The sequence below is a fragment of the Lissotriton vulgaris genome, chromosome 12, assembly GCF_964263255.1.
Source record: "Lissotriton vulgaris chromosome 12, aLisVul1.2, whole genome shotgun sequence".
Lineage (NCBI taxonomy): Eukaryota > Metazoa > Chordata > Amphibia > Caudata > Salamandridae > Lissotriton > Lissotriton vulgaris.
Genome location: NC_141700.1, coordinates 14,204,933 through 14,224,400, shown reverse-complemented (window position 1 = coordinate 14,224,400; position 19,468 = coordinate 14,204,933). Strand labels below are relative to the sequence as shown.

At 61.9% G+C, this 19,468-nt stretch overlaps 1 protein-coding gene across 2 annotated transcripts in view; it reads right to left on the bottom strand.

Annotated features, from left to right (window-relative positions):
• POLRMT (RNA polymerase mitochondrial) overlaps window positions 1-19,468 on the bottom strand; it is a 178,158-nt gene that overhangs the window by 88,526 nt on the left and 70,164 nt on the right. For both annotated transcript variants that reach the window (XM_086946739.1, XM_086946740.1), the window contains one exon: window positions 17,913-18,043. In XM_086946739.1, coding sequence (XP_086802865.1) covers window positions 17,913-18,043 — 131 coding nt within the window. The remainder of the gene's footprint in view (window positions 1-17,912; window positions 18,044-19,468) is intronic.

Below are 19,468 nucleotides of genomic sequence, written 5' to 3'. Positions count from 1 at the left end.
TCCCTAGACTCTGCGGGGCAGTCCAGCGCACCAGTGCGACTCTGCAACCCACTCCCTAGCCTCTGCGTGGAAGTCCAGGGCACCAGTGCGACTCTGCAACCCACTCCCTAGCCTCTGCGGGGCAGTCCAGCACACCAGTGCGACTCTGCAACCCACTCCCTAGCCTCTAAGGGTCAGTACAGCGCACCAGTGCGACTCTGCAACCCACTCCCTAGCCTCTGCGTGGAAGTCCAGCGCACCAGTGCGACTCTGCAACCCACTCCCTAGCCTCTAAGTGTCAGTCCAGCGCACAAGTGCAACACTGCAACCCACTCCCTCGCCTCTGCGGGGCAGTCCAGCGCACAAGTGCAACACTGCAACCCACTCCCTCGCCTCTGCGGTGCAGTCCAGCGCACAAGTGCAACACTGCAACCCACTCCCTAGCCTCTAAGGGTCAATCCAGCGCACAAGTGCAACACTGCAACCCACTCCCTAGCCTCTGCGGGGCAGTCCAGCGCACAAGTTCAACACTGCAACCCACTCCCTAGCCTCTGCGGGGCAGTCCAGCGCGACTCTTCAACCCACTCCCTAGCCTCTGCGGGGCAGTCCAGCGCACCAGTGCGACTCTGCAACCCACTCCCTAGACTCTGCGGGGCAGTCCAGCGCACCAGTGCGACTCTGCAACCCACTCCCTAGCCTCTAAGGGTCAGTCCAGCGCACCAGTGCAACACTGCAACCCACTCCCTAGCCTCTGCGGGGCAGTCCAGCGCACCAGTGCGACTCTGCAACCCACTCCCTAGCCTCTAAGGGTCAGTCCAGCGCACCAGTGCGACTCTGCGACCCACTCCCTAGCCTCTGCGTGGAAGTCCAGGGCACCAGTGCGACTCTGCAACCCACTCCCAAGCCTCTGCGGGGCAGTCCAGCACACCAGTGCGACTCTGCAACCCACTCCCTAGCCTCTAAGGGTCAGTACAGCGCACCAGTGCGACTCTGCAACCCACTCCCTAGCCTCTGCGGGGCAGTCCAGCACACCAGTGCGACTCTGCAACCCACTCCCTAGCCTCTAAGGGTCAGTCCAGCGCACCAGTGCGACTCTGCAACCCACTCCCTAGCCTCTGCAGGGCAGTCCAGCGCACAAGTTCAACACTGCAACCCACTCCCTAGCCTCTGCGGGGCAGTCCAGTGCACAAGTGCAACACTGCAACCCACTCCCTAGACTCTGCGGGGCAGTCCAGCGTACAAGTGTAACACTGCAACCCACTCCCTAGCCTCTGCGGGGCAGTCCAGCGCACCAGTGCGACTCTGCAACCCACTCCCTAGCCTCTGCGGGGCAGTCCAGTGCACAAGTGTAACACTGCAACCCACTCCCTAGACTCTGCGGGGCAGTCCAGCGCGACTCTTCAACCCACTCCCTAGCCTCTGCGGGGCAGTCCAGCGCACCAGTGCGACTCTGCAACCCACTCCCTAGCCTCTGCGGTGCAGTCCAGCGCACAAGTGCAACACTGCAACCCACTCCCTAGCCTCTGCGGGGAAGTCCAGCGCACCAGTGCGACTCTGCAACCCACTCCCTAGCCTATGCGGGGCAGTCCAGCGTACAAGTGCAACACTGCAACCCACTCCCTAGCCTCTGCGGGGCAGTCCAGCGCACCAGTGCAACTCTGCAACCCCCTCCCTAGCCTCTGCGGGGCAGTCCAGCGCACAAGTTCAACACTGCAACCCACTCCCTAGCCTCTGCGGGGCAGTCCAGCGCGACTCTGCAACCCACTCCCTAGCCTCTGCGGGGCAGTCCAGCGCGACTCTGCAACCCACTCCCTAGCCTCTGCGGGGCAGTCCAGCGCACCAGTGCGACTCTGCAACCCACTCCCTAGCCTCTGCGGTGCAGTCCAGCGCACAAGTGCAACACTGCAACCCACTCCCTAGCCTCTGCGGGGCAGTCCAGCGCACAAGTGCAACACTGCAACCCACTCCCTAGCCTCTGCGGGGCAGTCCAGCGCACCAGTGCGACTCTGCAACCCACTCCCTAGCCTCTGCGGGGCAGTCCAGCGCACCAGTGCGACTCTGCAACCCACTCCCTAGCTCTGCAGGGCAGTCCAGCGCACCAGTGCAACTCTGCAACCCACTCCCTAGACTCTGCGGGGCAGTCCAGTACACCAGTGCAACTCTGCAACCCACTCCCTAGACTCTGCGGGGCAGTCCAGCGCACCAGTGCAACACTGCAACCCACTCCCTAGCCTCTAAGGGTCAGTCCAGCGCACAAGTGCAACACTGCAACCCACTCCCTAGCCTCTGCAGGGCAGTCCAGCGCACCAGTGCGACTCTGCAACCCACTCCCTAGCCTCTGCGGGGCAGTCCAGCGCACCAGTGTGACTCTGCAACCCACTCCCTAGACTCTGCGGGGCAGTCCAGCGCACCAGTGCGACTCTGCAACCCACTCCCTAGACTCTGCGGGGCAGTCCAGCGCACCAGTGTGACTCTGCAACCCACTCCCTAGACTCTGCGGGGCAGTCCAGCGCACCAGTGTGACTCTGCAACCCACTCCCTAGACTCTGCGGGGCAGTCCAGCGCACCAGTGCGACTCTGCAACCCACTCCCTAGCCTCTGCGTGGAAGTCCAGGGCACCAGTGCGACTCTGCAACCCACTCCCTAGCCTCTGCGGGGCAGTCCAGCACACCAGTGCGACTCTGCAACCCACTCCCTAGACTCTGCGGGGCAGTCCAGCGCACCAGTGCGACTCTGCAACCCACTCCCTAGCCTCTGCGTGGAAGTCCAGGGCACCAGTGCGACTCTGCAACCCACTCCCTAGCCTCTGCGGGGCAGTCCAGCACACCAGTGCGACTCTGCAACCCACTCCCTAGCCTCTAAGGGTCAGTACAGCGCACCAGTGCGACTCTGCAACCCACTCCCTAGCCTCTGCGTGGAAGTCCAGCGCACTAGTGCGACTCTGCAACCCACTCCCTAGCCTCTAAGTGTCAGTCCAGCGCACAAGTGCAACACTGCAACCCACTCCCTCGCCTCTGCGGGGCAGTCCAGCGCACAAGTGCAACACTGCAACCCACTCCCTCGCCTCTGCGGTGCAGTCCAGCGCACAAGTGCAACACTGCAACCCACTCCCTAGCCTCTAAGGGTCAATCCAGCGCACAAGTGCAACACTGCAACCCACTCCCTAGCCTCTGCGGGGCAGTCCAGCGCACAAGTTCAACACTGCAACCCACTCCCTAGCCTCTGCGGGGCAGTCCAGCGCGACTCTTCAACCCACTCCCTAGCCTCTGCGGGGCAGTCCAGCGCACCAGTGCGACTCTGCAACCCACTCCCTAGACTCTGCGGGGCAGTCCAGCGCACCAGTGCGACTCTGCAACCCACTCCCTAGCCTCTAAGGGTCAGTCCAGCGCACCAGTGCAACACTGCAACCCACTCCCTAGCCTCTGCGGGGCAGTCCAGCGCACAAGTGCAACACTGCAACTCACTCCCTAGCTCTGCAGGGCAGTCCAGCGCACCAGTGCGACTCTGCAACCCACTCCCTAGCCTCTGCGGGGCAGTCCAGCACACCAGTGCAACACTGCAACCCACTCCCTAGCCTCTGCGGGGCAGTCCAGCACACCAGTGCGACTCTGCAACCCACTCCCTAGACTCTGCGGGGCAGTCCAGCGCACCAGTGCGACTCTGCAACCCACTCCCTAGACTCTGCGGGGCAGTCCAGCACACCAGTGCGACTCTGCAACCCACTCCCTAGCCTCTAAGGGTCAGTACAGCGCAACAGTGCGACTCTGCAACCCACTCCCTAGCCTCTGCGGGGCAGTCCAGCACACCAGTGCGACTCTGCAACCCACTCCCTAGCCTCTAAGGGTCAGTACAGCGCACCAGTGCGACTCTGCAACCCACTCCCTAGCCTCTGCGGGGCAGTCCAGCACACCAGTGCGACTCTGCAACCCACTCCCTAGACTCTGCGGGGCAGTCCAGCGCACCAGTGCGACTCTGCAACCCACTCCCTAGACTCTGCGGGGCAGTCCAGCGCACCAGTGTGACTCTGCAACCCACTCCCTATACTCTGCGGGGCAGTCCAGCGCACCAGTGTGACTCTGCAACCCACTCCCTAGCTCTGCAGGGCAGTCCAGCGCACCAGTGCAACTCTGCAACCCACTCCCTAGACTCTGCGGGGCAGTCCAGTACACCAGTGCAACTCTGCAACCCACTCCCTAGACTCTGCGGGGCAGTCCAGCGCACCAGTGCAACACTGCAACCCACTCCCTAGCCTCTAAGGGTCAGTCCAGCGCACAAGTGCAACACTGCAACCCACTCCCTAGCCTCTGCAGGGCAGTCCAGCGCACCAGTGCGACTCTGCAACCCACTCCCTAGCCTCTGCGGGGCAGTCCAGCGCACCAGTGTGACTCTGCAACCCACTCCCTAGACTCTGCGGGGCAGTCCAGCGCACCAGTGCGACTCTGCAACCCACTCCCTAGACTCTGCGGGGCAGTCCAGCGCACCAGTGTGACTCTGCAACCCACTCCCTAGACTCTGCAGGGCAGTCCAGCGCACCAGTGTGACTCTGCAACCCACTCCCTAGACTCTGCGGGGCAGTCCAGCGCACCAGTGCGACTCTGCAACCCACTCCCTAGCCTCTGCGTGGAAGTCCAGGGCACCAGTGCGACTCTGCAACCCACTCCCTAGCCTCTGCGGGGCAGTCCAGCACACCAGTGCGACTCTGCAACCCACTCCCTAGACTCTGCGGGGCAGCCCAGCGCACCAGTGCGACTCTGCAACCCACTCCCTAGCCTCTGCGTGGAAGTCCAGGGCACCAGTGCGACTCTGCAACCCACTCCCTAGCCTCTGCGGGGCAGTCCAGCACACCAGTGCGACTCTGCAACCCACTCCCTAGCCTCTAAGGGTCAGTACAGCGCACCAGTGCGACTCTGCAACCCACTCCCTAGCCTCTGCGTGGAAGTCCAGCGCACCAGTGCGACTCTGCAACCCACTCCCTAGCCTCTAAGTGTCAGTCCAGTGCACAAGTGCAACACTGCAACCCACTCCCTCGCCTCTGCGGGGCAGTCCAGCGCACAAGTGCAACACTGCAACCCACTCCCTCGCCTCTGCGGTGCAGTCCAGCGCATAAGTGCAACACTGCAACCCACTCCCTAGCCTCTAAGGGTCAATCCAGCGCACAAGTGCAACACTGCAACCCACTCCCTAGCCTCTGCGGGGCAGTCCAGCGCACAAGTTCAACACTGCAACCCACTCCCTAGCCTCTGCGGGGCAGTCCAGCGCGACTCTTCAACCCACTCCCTAGCCTCTGCGGGGCAGTCCAGCGCACCAGTGCGACTCTGCAACCCACTCCCTAGACTCTGCGGGGCAGTCCAGCGCACCAGTGCGACTCTGCAACCCACTCCCTAGCCTCTAAGGGTCAGTCCAGCGCACCAGTGCAACACTGCAACCCACTCCCTAGCCTCTGCGGGGCAGTCCAGCGCACAAGTGCAACACTGCAACCCACTCCCTAGCTCTGCAGGGCAGTCCAGCGCACCAGTGCGACTCTGCAACCCACTCCCTAGCCTCTGCGGGGCAGTCCAGCACACCAGTGCAACACTGCAACCCACTCCCTAGCCTCTGCGGGGCAGTCCAGCACACCAGTGCGACTCTGCAACCCACTCCCTAGACTCTGCGGGGCAGTCCAGCGCACCAGTGCGACTCTGCAACCCACTCCCTAGACTCTGCGGGGCAGTCCAGCACACCAGTGCGACTCTGCAACCCACTCCCTAGCCTCTGCGGGGCAGTCCAGCACACCAGTGCGACTCTGCAACCCACTCCCTAGCCTCTAAGGGTCAGTACAGCGCAACAGTGCGACTCTGCAACCCACTCCCTAGCCTCTGCGGGGCAGTCCAGCACACCAGTGCGACTCTGCAACCCACTCCCTAGCCTCTAAGGGTCAGTACAGCGCACCAGTGCGACTCTGCAACCCACTCCCTAGCCTCTGCGGGGCAGTCCAGCACACCAGTGCGACTCTGCAACCCACTCCCTAGACTCTGCGGGGCAGTCTAGCGCACCAGTGCGACTCTGCAACCCACTCCCTAGACTCTGCGGGGCAGTCCAGCGCACCAGTGTGACTCTGCAACCCACTCCCTATACTCTGCGGGGCAGTCCAGCGCACCAGTGTGACTCTGCAACCCACTCCCTAGACTCTGCGGGGCAGTCCAGCGCACCAGTGCGACTCTGCAACCCACTCCCTAGCCTCTAAGGGTCAGTCCAGCACACCAGTGCAACTCTGCAACCCACTCCCTAGCCTCTGCGGGGCAGTCCAGCGCACCAGTGCGACTCTGCAACCCACTCCCTAGCCTCTGCGGGGCAGTCCAGCGCACCAGTGCGACTCTGCAACCCACTCCCTAGACTCTGCGGGGCAGTCCAGTACACCAGTGCAACTCTGCAACCCACTCCCTAGCCTCTGCGGGGCAGTCCAGCGCACCAGTGCGACTCTGCAACCCACTCCCTAGACTCTGCGGGGCAGTCCAGCACACCAGTGCAACTCTGCAACCCACTCCCTAGCCTCTGCGGGGCAGTCCAGCGCACCAGTGCGACTCTGCAACCCACTCCCTAGCCTCTAAGGGTCAGTCCAGCACACCAGTGCAACTCTGCAACCCACTCCCTAGACTCTGCGGGACAGTCCAGCGCACAAGTGCAACACTGCAACCCACTCCCTAGCCTCTGCGGGGCAGTCCAGCGCACCAGTGCGACTCTGCAACCCACTCCCTAGCCTCTAAGGGTCAGTCCAGCACACCAGTGCAACCCACTCCCTAGACTCTGCGGGACAGTCCAGCGCACAAGTGCAACTCTGCAACCCACTCCCTAGCCTCTAAGGGTCAGTCCAGCACACCAGTGCAACTCTGCAACCCACTCCCTAGACTCTGCGGGGCAGTCCAGCGCACAAGTGCAACACTGCAACCCACTCCCTAGCCTCTGCGGGGCAGTCCAGCGCACCAGTGCGACTCTGCAACCCACTCCCTAGCCTCTGCGGGGCAGTCCGGCGCGACTCTGCAACCCACTCCCTAGCCTCTGCGGGGCAGTCCAGCGCACTAGTGCGACTCTGCAACCCACTCCCTAGCCTCTGAGGGGCAGTCCAGCGCACAAGTGCAACACTGCAACCCACTCCCTAGCCTCTGCGGGGCAGTCCAGCGCACCAGTGCAACTCTGCAACCCACTCCCTAGCCTATGCGGGGCAGTCCAGTGCACAAGTGCAACACTGCAACCCACTCCCTAGCCTCTGCGGGGCAGTCCAGCGCACCAGTGCGACTCTGCAACCCACTCCCTAGCCTCTGCGGGGCAGTCCAGCGCACCAGTGCGACTCTGCCACCCACTCCCTAGACTCTGCGGGGCAGTCCAGTACAGCAGTGCAACCTGCAACCCACTCACTAGCCTCGAAGGGTCAGTCAGTCCAGCACACCAGTGCAACTCTGCAACCCACTCCCTAGACTCTGCGGGGCAGTCCAGTGCACAGGTGCAACACTGCAACCCACTCCCTAGCCTCTGCGGGGCAGTCCAGCACACCAGTGCGACTCTGCAACCCACTCCCTAGACTCTGCGGGGCAGTCCAGTACACCAGAGCAACTCTGCAACCCACTCCCTAGACTCTGCGGGGAAGTCCAGCGCACCAGTGCAACACTGCAACCCACTCCCTAGCCTCTAAGGGTCAGTCCAGCGCACAAGTGCAACACTGCAACCCACTCCCTAGCCTCTGCGGGGCAGTCCAGCGCACCAGTGCGACTCTGCAACCCACTCCCTAGCCTCTGCGGGGCAGTCCAGCGCACCAGTGCGACTCTGCAACCCACTCCCTAGCCTCTGCGGGGCAGTCCAGCGCGACTCTGCAACCCACTCTCTAGCCTCTGCGGGGCAGTCCAGCGCACCAGTGAGACTCTGCAACCCACTCCCTAGCCTCTGCGGTGCAGACCAGCGCACAAGTGCAACACTGCAACCCACTCCCTAGCCTCTGCGGGGCAGTCCAGCGCACAAGTGCAACACTGCAACCCACTCCCTAGCCTCTGCGGGGCAGTCCAGCGCACCAGTGCGACTCTGCAACCCACTCCCTAGCCTCTGCGGGGCAGTCCAGCGCACCAGTGCGACTCTGCAACCCACTCCCTAGCTCTGCAGGGCAGTCCAGCGCACCAGTGCAACTCTGCAACCCACTCCCTAGACTCTGCGGGGCAGTCCAGTACACCAGTGCAACTCTGCAACCCACTCCCTAGACTCTGCGGGGCAGTCCAGCGCACCAGTGTGACTCTGCAACCCACTCCCTAGACTCTGCGGGGCAGTCCAGCGCACCAGTGCGACTCTGCAACCCACTCCCTAGCCTCTGCGTGGAAGTCCAGGGCACCAGTGCGACTCTGCAACCCACTCCCTAGCCTCTGCGGGGCAGTCCAGCACACCAGTGCGACTCTGCAACCCACTCCCTAGACTCTGCGGGGCAGTCCAGCGCACCAGTGCGACTCTGCAACCCACTCCCTAGCCTCTGCGTGGAAGTCCAGGGCACCAGTGCGACTCTGCAACCCACTCCCTAGCCTCTGCGGGGCAGTCCAGCACACCAGTGCGACTCTGCAACCCACTCCCTAGCCTCTAAGGGTCAGTACAGCGCACCAGTGCGACTCTGCAACCCACTCCCTAGCCTCTGCGTGGAAGTCCAGCGCACCAGTGCGACTCTGCAACCCACTCCCTAGCCTCTAAGTGTCAGTCCAGCGCACAAGTGCAACACTGCAACCCACTCCCTCGCCTCTGCGGGGCAGTCCAGCGCACAAGTGCAACACTGCAACCCACTCCCTCGCCTCTGCGGTGCAGTCCAGCGCACAAGTGCAACACTGCAACCCACTCCCTAGCCTCTAAGGGTTAATCCAGCGCACAAGTGCAACACTGCAACCCACTCCCTAGCCTCTGCGGGGCAGTCCAGCGCACAAGTTCAACACTGCAACCCACTCCCTAGCCTCTGCGGGGCAGTCCAGCGCGACTCTTCAACCCACTCCCTAGCCTCTGCGGGGCAGTCCAGCGCACCAGTGCGACTCTGCAACCCACTCCCTAGACTCTGCGGGGCAGTCCAGCGCACCAGTGCGACTCTGCAACCCACTCCCTAGCCTCTAAGGGTCAGTCCAGCGCACCAGTGCAACACTGCAACCCACTCCCTAGCCTCTGCGGGGCAGTCCAGCGCACCAGTGCGACTCTGCAACCCACTCCCTAGCCTCTAAGGGTCAGTCCAGCGCACCAGTGCGACTCTGCGACCCACTCCCTAGCCTCTGCGTGGAAGTCCAGGGCACCAGTGCGACTCTGCAACCCACTCCCAAGCCTCTGCGGGGCAGTCCAGCACACCAGTGCGACTCTGCAACCCACTCCCTAGCCTCTAAGGGTCAGTACAGCGCACCAGTGCGACTCTGCAACCCACTCCCTAGCCTCTGCGGGGCAGTCCAGCACACCAGTGCGACTCTGCAACCCACTCCCTAGCCTCTAAGGGTCAGTCCAGCGCACCAGTGCGACTCTGCAACCCACTCCCTAGCCTCTGCAGGGCAGTCCAGCGCACAAGTTCAACACTGCAACCCACTCCCTAGCCTCTGCGGGGCAGTCCAGTGCACAAGTGCAACACTGCAACCCACTCCCTAGACTCTGCGGGGCAGTCCAGCGTACAAGTGTAACACTGCAACCCACTCCCTAGCCTCTGCGGGGCAGTCCAGCGCACCAGTGCGACTCTGCAACCCACTCCCTAGCCTCTGCGGGGCAGTCCAGTGCACAAGTGTAACACTGCAACCCACTCCCTAGACTCTGCGGGGCAGTCCAGCGCGACTCTTCAACCCACTCCCTAGCCTCTGCGGGGCAGTCCAGCGCACCAGTGCGACTCTGCAACCCACTCCCTAGCCTCTGCGGTGCAGTCCAGCGCACAAGTGCAACACTGCAACCCACTCCCTAGCCTCTGCGGGGAAGTCCAGCGCACCAGTGCGACTCTGCAACCCACTCCCTAGCCTATGCGGGGCAGTCCAGCGTACAAGTGCAACACTGCAACCCACTCCCTAGCCTCTGCGGGGCAGTCCAGCGCACCAGTGCAACTCTGCAACCCCCTCCCTAGCCTCTGCGGGGCAGTCCAGCGCACAAGTTCAACACTGCAACCCACTCCCTAGCCTCTGCGGGGCAGTCCAGCGCGACTCTGCAACCCACTCCCTAGCCTCTGCGGGGCAGTCCAGCGCGACTCTGCAACCCACTCCCTAGCCTCTGCGGGGCAGTCCAGCGCACCAGTGCGACTCTGCAACCCACTCCCTAGCCTCTGCGGTGCAGTCCAGCGCACAAGTGCAACACTGCAACCCACTCCCTAGCCTCTGCGGGGCAGTCCAGCGCACAAGTGCAACACTGCAACCCACTCCCTAGCCTCTGCGGGGCAGTCCAGCGCACCAGTGCGACTCTGCAACCCACTCCCTAGCCTCTGCGGGGCAGTCCAGCGCACCAGTGCGACTCTGCAACCCACTCCCTAGCTCTGCAGGGCAGTCCAGCGCACCAGTGCAACTCTGCAACCCACTCCCTAGACTCTGCGGGGCAGTCCAGCGCGACTCTTCAACCCACTCCCTAGCCTCTGCGGGGCAGTCCAGCGCACCAGTGCGACTCTGCAACCCACTCCCTAGACTCTGCGGGGCAGTCCAGCGCACCAGTGCGACTCTGCAACCCACTCCCTAGCCTCTAAGGGTCAGTCCAGCGCACCAGTGCAACACTGCAACCCACTCCCTAGCCTCTGCGGGGCAGTCCAGCGCACCAGTGCGACTCTGCAACCCACTCCCTAGCCTCTAAGGGTCAGTCCAGCGCACCAGTGCGACTCTGCGACCCACTCCCTAGCCTCTGCGTGGAAGTCCAGGGCACCAGTGCGACTCTGCAACCCACTCCCAAGCCTCTGCGGGGCAGTCCAGCACACCAGTGCGACTCTGCAACCCACTCCCTAGCCTCTAAGGGTCAGTACAGCGCACCAGTGCGACTCTGCAACCCACTCCCTAGCCTCTGCGGGGCAGTCCAGCACACCAGTGCGACTCTGCAACCCACTCCCTAGCCTCTAAGGGTCAGTCCAGCGCACCAGTGCGACTCTGCAACCCACTCCCTAGCCTCTGCAGGGCAGTCCAGCGCACAAGTTCAACACTGCAACCCACTCCCTAGCCTCTGCGGGGCAGTCCAGTGCACAAGTGCAACACTGCAACCCACTCCCTAGACTCTGCGGGGCAGTCCAGCGTACAAGTGTAACACTGCAACCCACTCCCTAGCCTCTGCGGGGCAGTCCAGCGCACCAGTGCGACTCTGCAACCCACTCCCTAGCCTCTGCGGGGCAGTCCAGTGCACAAGTGTAACACTGCAACCCACTCCCTAGACTCTGCGGGGCAGTCCAGCGCGACTCTTCAACCCACTCCCTAGCCTCTGCGGGGCAGTCCAGCGCACCAGTGCGACTCTGCAACCCACTCCCTAGCCTCTGCGGTGCAGTCCAGCGCACAAGTGCAACACTGCAACCCACTCCCTAGCCTCTGCGGGGAAGTCCAGCGCACCAGTGCGACTCTGCAACCCACTCCCTAGCCTATGCGGGGCAGTCCAGCGTACAAGTGCAACACTGCAACCCACTCCCTAGCCTCTGCGGGGCAGTCCAGCGCACCAGTGCAACTCTGCAACCCCCTCCCTAGCCTCTGCGGGGCAGTCCAGCGCACAAGTTCAACACTGCAACCCACTCCCTAGCCTCTGCGGGGCAGTCCAGCGCGACTCTGCAACCCACTCCCTAGCCTCTGCGGGGCAGTCCAGCGCGACTCTGCAACCCACTCCCTAGCCTCTGCGGGGCAGTCCAGCGCACCAGTGCGACTCTGCAACCCACTCCCTAGCCTCTGCGGTGCAGTCCAGCGCACAAGTGCAACACTGCAACCCACTCCCTAGCCTCTGCGGGGCAGTCCAGCGCACAAGTGCAACACTGCAACCCACTCCCTAGCCTCTGCGGGGCAGTCCAGCGCACCAGTGCGACTCTGCAACCCACTCCCTAGCCTCTGCGGGGCAGTCCAGCGCACCAGTGCGACTCTGCAACCCACTCCCTAGCTCTGCAGGGCAGTCCAGCGCACCAGTGCAACTCTGCAACCCACTCCCTAGACTCTGCGGGGCAGTCCAGTACACCAGTGCAACTCTGCAACCCACTCCCTAGACTCTGCGGGGCAGTCCAGCGCACCAGTGCAACACTGCAACCCACTCCCTAGCCTCTAAGGGTCAGTCCAGCGCACAAGTGCAACACTGCAACCCACTCCCTAGCCTCTGCAGGGCAGTCCAGCGCACCAGTGCGACTCTGCAACCCACTCCCTAGCCTCTGCGGGGCAGTCCAGCGCACCAGTGTGACTCTGCAACCCACTCCCTAGACTCTGCGGGGCAGTCCAGCGCACCAGTGCGACTCTGCAACCCACTCCCTAGACTCTGCGGGGCAGTCCAGCGCACCAGTGTGACTCTGCAACCCACTCCCTAGACTCTGCGGGGCAGTCCAGCGCACCAGTGTGACTCTGCAACCCACTCCCTAGACTCTGCGGGGCAGTCCAGCGCACCAGTGCGACTCTGCAACCCACTCCCTAGCCTCTGCGTGGAAGTCCAGGGCACCAGTGCGACTCTGCAACCCACTCCCTAGCCTCTGCGGGGCAGTCCAGCACACCAGTGCGACTCTGCAACCCACTCCCTAGACTCTGCGGGGCAGTCCAGCGCACCAGTGCGACTCTGCAACCCACTCCCTAGCCTCTGCGTGGAAGTCCAGGGCACCAGTGCGACTCTGCAACCCACTCCCTAGCCTCTGCGGGGCAGTCCAGCACACCAGTGCGACTCTGCAACCCACTCCCTAGCCTCTAAGGGTCAGTACAGCGCACCAGTGCGACTCTGCAACCCACTCCCTAGCCTCTGCGTGGAAGTCCAGCGCACTAGTGCGACTCTGCAACCCACTCCCTAGCCTCTAAGTGTCAGTCCAGCGCACAAGTGCAACACTGCAACCCACTCCCTCGCCTCTGCGGGGCAGTCCAGCGCACAAGTGCAACACTGCAACCCACTCCCTCGCCTCTGCGGTGCAGTCCAGCGCACAAGTGCAACACTGCAACCCACTCCCTAGCCTCTAAGGGTCAATCCAGCGCACAAGTGCAACACTGCAACCCACTCCCTAGCCTCTGCGGGGCAGTCCAGCGCACAAGTTCAACACTGCAACCCACTCCCTAGCCTCTGCGGGGCAGTCCAGCGCGACTCTTCAACCCACTCCCTAGCCTCTGCGGGGCAGTCCAGCGCACCAGTGCGACTCTGCAACCCACTCCCTAGACTCTGCGGGGCAGTCCAGCGCACCAGTGCGACTCTGCAACCCACTCCCTAGCCTCTAAGGGTCAGTCCAGCGCACCAGTGCAACACTGCAACCCACTCCCTAGCCTCTGCGGGGCAGTCCAGCGCACAAGTGCAACACTGCAACTCACTCCCTAGCTCTGCAGGGCAGTCCAGCGCACCAGTGCGACTCTGCAACCCACTCCCTAGCCTCTGCGGGGCAGTCCAGCACACCAGTGCAACACTGCAACCCACTCCCTAGCCTCTGCGGGGCAGTCCAGCACACCAGTGCGACTCTGCAACCCACTCCCTAGACTCTGCGGGGCAGTCCAGCGCACCAGTGCGACTCTGCAACCCACTCCCTAGACTCTGCGGGGCAGTCCAGCACACCAGTGCGACTCTGCAACCCACTCCCTAGCCTCTAAGGGTCAGTACAGCGCAACAGTGCGACTCTGCAACCCACTCCCTAGCCTCTGCGGGGCAGTCCAGCACACCAGTGCGACTCTGCAACCCACTCCCTAGCCTCTAAGGGTCAGTACAGCGCACCAGTGCGACTCTGCAACCCACTCCCTAGCCTCTGCGGGGCAGTCCAGCACACCAGTGCGACTCTGCAACCCACTCCCTAGACTCTGCGGGGCAGTCCAGCGCACCAGTGCGACTCTGCAACCCACTCCCTAGACTCTGCGGGGCAGTCCAGCGCACCAGTGTGACTCTGCAACCCACTCCCTATACTCTGCGGGGCAGTCCAGCGCACCAGTGTGACTCTGCAACCCACTCCCTAGCTCTGCAGGGCAGTCCAGCGCACCAGTGCAACTCTGCAACCCACTCCCTAGACTCTGCGGGGCAGTCCAGTACACCAGTGCAACTCTGCAACCCACTCCCTAGACTCTGCGGGGCAGTCCAGCGCACCAGTGCAACACTGCAACCCACTCCCTAGCCTCTAAGGGTCAGTCCAGCGCACAAGTGCAACACTGCAACCCACTCCCTAGCCTCTGCAGGGCAGTCCAGCGCACCAGTGCGACTCTGCAACCCACTCCCTAGCCTCTGCGGGGCAGTCCAGCGCACCAGTGTGACTCTGCAACCCACTCCCTAGACTCTGCGGGGCAGTCCAGCGCACCAGTGCGACTCTGCAACCCACTCCCTAGACTCTGCGGGGCAGTCCAGCGCACCAGTGTGACTCTGCAACCCACTCCCTAGACTCTGCAGGGCAGTCCAGCGCACCAGTGTGACTCTGCAACCCACTCCCTAGACTCTGCGGGGCAGTCCAGCGCACCAGTGCGACTCTGCAACCCACTCCCTAGCCTCTGCGTGGAAGTCCAGGGCACCAGTGCGACTCTGCAACCCACTCCCTAGCCTCTGCGGGGCAGTCCAGCACACCAGTGCGACTCTGCAACCCACTCCCTAGACTCTGCGGGGCAGCCCAGCGCACCAGTGCGACTCTGCAACCCACTCCCTAGCCTCTGCGTGGAAGTCCAGGGCACCAGTGCGACTCTGCAACCCACTCCCTAGCCTCTGCGGGGCAGTCCAGCACACCAGTGCGACTCTGCAACCCACTCCCTAGCCTCTAAGGGTCAGTACAGCGCACCAGTGCGACTCTGCAACCCACTCCCTAGCCTCTGCGTGGAAGTCCAGCGCACCAGTGCGACTCTGCAACCCACTCCCTAGCCTCTAAGTGTCAGTCCAGTGCACAAGTGCAACACTGCAACCCACTCCCTCGCCTCTGCGGGGCAGTCCAGCGCACAAGTGCAACACTGCAACCCACTCCCTCGCCTCTGCGGTGCAGTCCAGCGCATAAGTGCAACACTGCAACCCACTCCCTAGCCTCTAAGGGTCAATCCAGCGCACAAGTGCAACACTGCAACCCACTCCCTAGCCTCTGCGGGGCAGTCCAGCGCACAAGTTCAACACTGCAACCCACTCCCTAGCCTCTGCGGGGCAGTCCAGCGCGACTCTTCAACCCACTCCCTAGCCTCTGCGGGGCAGTCCAGCGCACCAGTGCGACTCTGCAACCCACTCCCTAGACTCTGCGGGGCAGTCCAGCGCACCAGTGCGACTCTGCAACCCACTCCCTAGCCTCTAAGGGTCAGTCCAGCGCACCAGTGCAACACTGCAACCCACTCCCTAGCCTCTGCGGGGCAGTCCAGCGCACAAGTGCAACACTGCAACCCACTCCCTAGCTCTGCAGGGCAGTCCAGCGCACCAGTGCGACTCTGCAACCCACTCCCTAGCCTCTGCGGGGCAGTCCAGCACACCAGTGCAACACTGCAACCCACTCCCTAGCCTCTGCGGGGCAGTCCAGCACACCAGTGCGACTCTGCAACCCACTCCCTAGACTCTGCGGGGCAGTCCAGCGCACCAGTGCGACTCTGCAACCCACTCCCTAGACTCTGCGGGGCAGTCCAGCACACCAGTGCGACTCTGCAACCCACTCCCTAGCCTCTGCGGGGCAGTCCAGCACACCAGTGCGACTCTGCAACCCACTCCCTAGCCTCTAAGGGTCAGTACAGCGCAACAGTGCGACTCTGCAACCCACTCCCTAGCCTCTGCGGGGCAGTCCAGCACACCAGTGCGACTCTGCAACCCACTCCCTAGCCTCTAAGGGTCAGTACAGCGCACCAGTGCGACTCTGCAACCCACTCCCTAGCCTCTGCGGGGCAGTCCAGCACACCAGTGCGACTCTGCAACCCACTCCCTAGACTCTGCGGGGCAGTCTAGCGCACCAGTGCGACTCTGCAACCCACTCCCTAGACTCTGCGGGGCAGTCCAGCGCACCAGTGTGACTCTGCAACCCACTCCCTATACTCTGCGGGGCAGTCCAGCGCACCAGTGTGACTCTGCAACCCACTCCCTAGACTCTGCGGGGCAGTCCAGCGCACCAGTGCGACTCTGCAACCCACTCCCTAGCCTCTGCGTGGAAGTCCAGGGCACCAGTGCGACTCTGCAACCCACTCCCTAGCCTCTGCGGGGCAGTCCAGCACACCAGTGCGACTCTGCAACCCACTCCCTAGACTCTGCGGGGCAGTCCAGCGCACCAGTGCGACTCTGCAACCCACTCCCTAGCCTCTGCGTGGAAGTCCAGGGCACCAGTGCGACTCTGCAACCCACTCCCTAGCCTCTGCGGGGCAGTCCAGCACACCAGTGCGACTCTGCAACCCACTCCCTAGCCTCTAAGGGTCAGTACAGCGCACCAGTGCGACTCTGCAACCCACTCCCTAGCCTCTGCGTGGAAGTCCAGCGCACCAGTGCGACTCTGCAACCCACTCCCTAGCCTCTAAGTGTCAGTCCAGCCCACCAGTGCAACACTGCACCCACTCCCTAGCCTCTGCGGGGCAGTCCAGCGCACAAGTGCAACACTGCAACCCACTCCCTAGCTCTGCAGGGCAGTCCAGCGCACCAGTGCGACTCTGCAACCCACTCCCTAGCCTCTGCGGGGCAGTCCAGCGCGACTCTGCAACCCACTCCCTAGCCTCTGCGGGGCAGTCCAGCGCACCAGTGCGACTCTGCAACCCACTCCCTAGCCTCTGAGGGGCAGTCCAGCGCACAAGTGCAACACTGCAACCCACTCCCTAGCCTCTGCGGGGCAGTCCAGCGCACCAGTGCAACTCTGCAACCCACTCCCTAGCCTATGCGGGGCAGTCCAGTGCACAAGTGCAACACTGCAACCCACTCCCTAGCCTCTGCGGGGCAGTCCAGTGCACCAGTGCGACTCTGCAACCCACTCCCTAGCCTCTGCGGGGCAGTCCAGCGCACCAGTGCGACTCTGCAACCCACTCCCTAGCCTCTAAGGGGCAGTCCAGCACACCAGTGCGACTCTGCAACCCACTCCCTAGACTCTGCGGGGCAGTCCAGCGCACCAGTGCGACTCTGCAACCCACTCCCTAGCCTCTAAGGGGCAGTCCAGCACACCAGTGCGACTCTGCAACCCACTCCCTAGACTCTGCGGGGCAGTCCAGCGCACCAGTGTGACTCTGCAACCCACTCCCTAGACTCTGCGGGGCAGTCCAGCGCACCAGTGCGACTCTGCAACCCACTCCCTAGCCTCTGCGTGGAAGTCCAGGGCACCAGTGCGACTCTGCAACCCACTCCCTAGCCTCTGCGGGGCAGTCCAGCACACCAGTGCGACTCTGCAACCCACTCCCTAGACTCTGCGGGGCAGTCCAGCACACCAGTGCGACTCTGCAACCCACTCCCTAGCCTCTGCGGGGCAGTCCAGCACACCAGTGCGACTCTGCAACCCACTCCCTAGCCTCTAAGGGTCAGTACAGCGCACCAGTGCGACTCTGCAACCCACTCCCTAGCCTCTGCGGGGCAGTCCAGCACACCAGTGCGACTCTGCAACCCACTCCCTAGCCTCTGCGGGGCAGTTCAGCACACTAGTGCACCGTTACAACCCACTCCCTAGCCTCTGAGGGTCAGTCCAGCCCACCAGTGCGACTCTGCAACCCACTCCCTAGACTCTGAGGGTCAGTCTAGCACACCGGTACGACTGCGCATTGCTTGCCTCTTGGGCTCAGCTGGTCCGCTCGCTGGTCAGCTAGTTATCCAGTTCACTTTCAACAAAACCAAACCAGTACATGAAACCGTCAGACAGCAAAAGGGGAAGTGAGGCGTACAAGCGCCACCTCTTTCCCTACCTTTACCTGCGGATGACTTTGGGCGAGATGTTCCCGCGCCCCATGCACTCCAGGGCTGCTGCGTAGGAGCTCACGTTGGGCTTCAGGCCGGCCTCCTCTATCATGTTGAAGAGCCGGCCAATTGGCTGCAAGGATCCCTGTAGACACAGGAAGAAATATGTGTTATCACAGAGAGCACTGGTGCACTTAAGCTCTACGCGGCAAACATGATGACAGCACATTAGCCAGTGTCAAAATCCAAATGTAACAGAAAAAGTCCCACTCCAAGACACATAATGACATGCCTCACAGCCTGCAAATGTAACATAGGCCATTTTATGAACAGTGGCACAGTGTGTGGTCACTGGCTTAGCTTAGATTCATCATGTACTCCTTGCTAACAATAAAACACAGTTTTTGTCCATTATAACAGAGCCACAAAGGCAGGCATGAACAATTAAAACATACGAAATAAACAATACATAGACTCATTAGTCTGCACTCTGCGTTTCCATGCGTCCGCTCCATCACTATCTAATTCACACCTCTTCTCTGCACTTGCTGTTGTCAACAATACCGTACAAGTAAGAAATAAGTTAGCAACACCTCATATTATCTGTGCCAGTTAGAGTCATGGTTTGGTTCTCATAGTTACTCTCTCACACTTAACTTCCTCTCCACTGCTTCTTCATCTGGATGTAAACATTCCTTTTCTGCATGTATTTCCTTCTTTTATATACATTAATTGGATGCCTTTTCAGTGCTGTCTCCAAATTAGATTCAGCTGCATGTTTCCCGTCTACATGATTTTGCACCTCCGGGTCTCTCCTCTCTTGTCGCTGTGTATTCATATCCTTATGCCCTTCCCAGTCACTTCTCCCTAGAGTTAGATTCTGCAAAGGTCTTTCTCTAAAAGCCCCTACACAAAGAACTGCACTACCATTGTCTCCCTTCTTGACTCACTTAGGCTATCTTCTCTCCTATTCTTCAAATTACAACCTATTGGGAACTTTTAGTGAAGAAAATGAAGTACCCGAGTTTTGCATCATTTGTATGCTGTCAGTACAGCACCAGAGGAGGAAAAGACAGCGATTCTACGAGAAAAGCAGAGTCCGAGCCGAGCCCAGGGGCCGGCATGTCAAGTCAAGTAATTTATATAGCGCACTACATACCCAGAGGGTCTCAAGGCGCTTGAGGAAGGGTGGGGAATTACTTGTCGAATATCCATGGCTCCAAGAGCCAAAGCGTGAGGCGAACCTTGTCATGGCACGACAACGGAGAGGATGAGTAGGAGGTGTGCACAGTGGTAAACTCATCCACTGGTGAATGTGGGCTGACTGTCAGAAGATGATGCCCCAGTCACACCTCATTCTACTGACAGCTCCAGCACTACCTGCTTTCATACTAGCCTGCCGTAGTGTCACTCTTCTCCCGTGGCCTGTCCTTCCCCTCCGATCTCTCTCTACTTTGACCTTTTTCGCCAATCCCCAGGCCAAATTTAGTTCCTTATGTTTCTCACTGACCTGTGCCTCAAAGGGCTGTTACCGGCATCCCTCGCTGCCCAGCCTGCTCCTGACAACTGT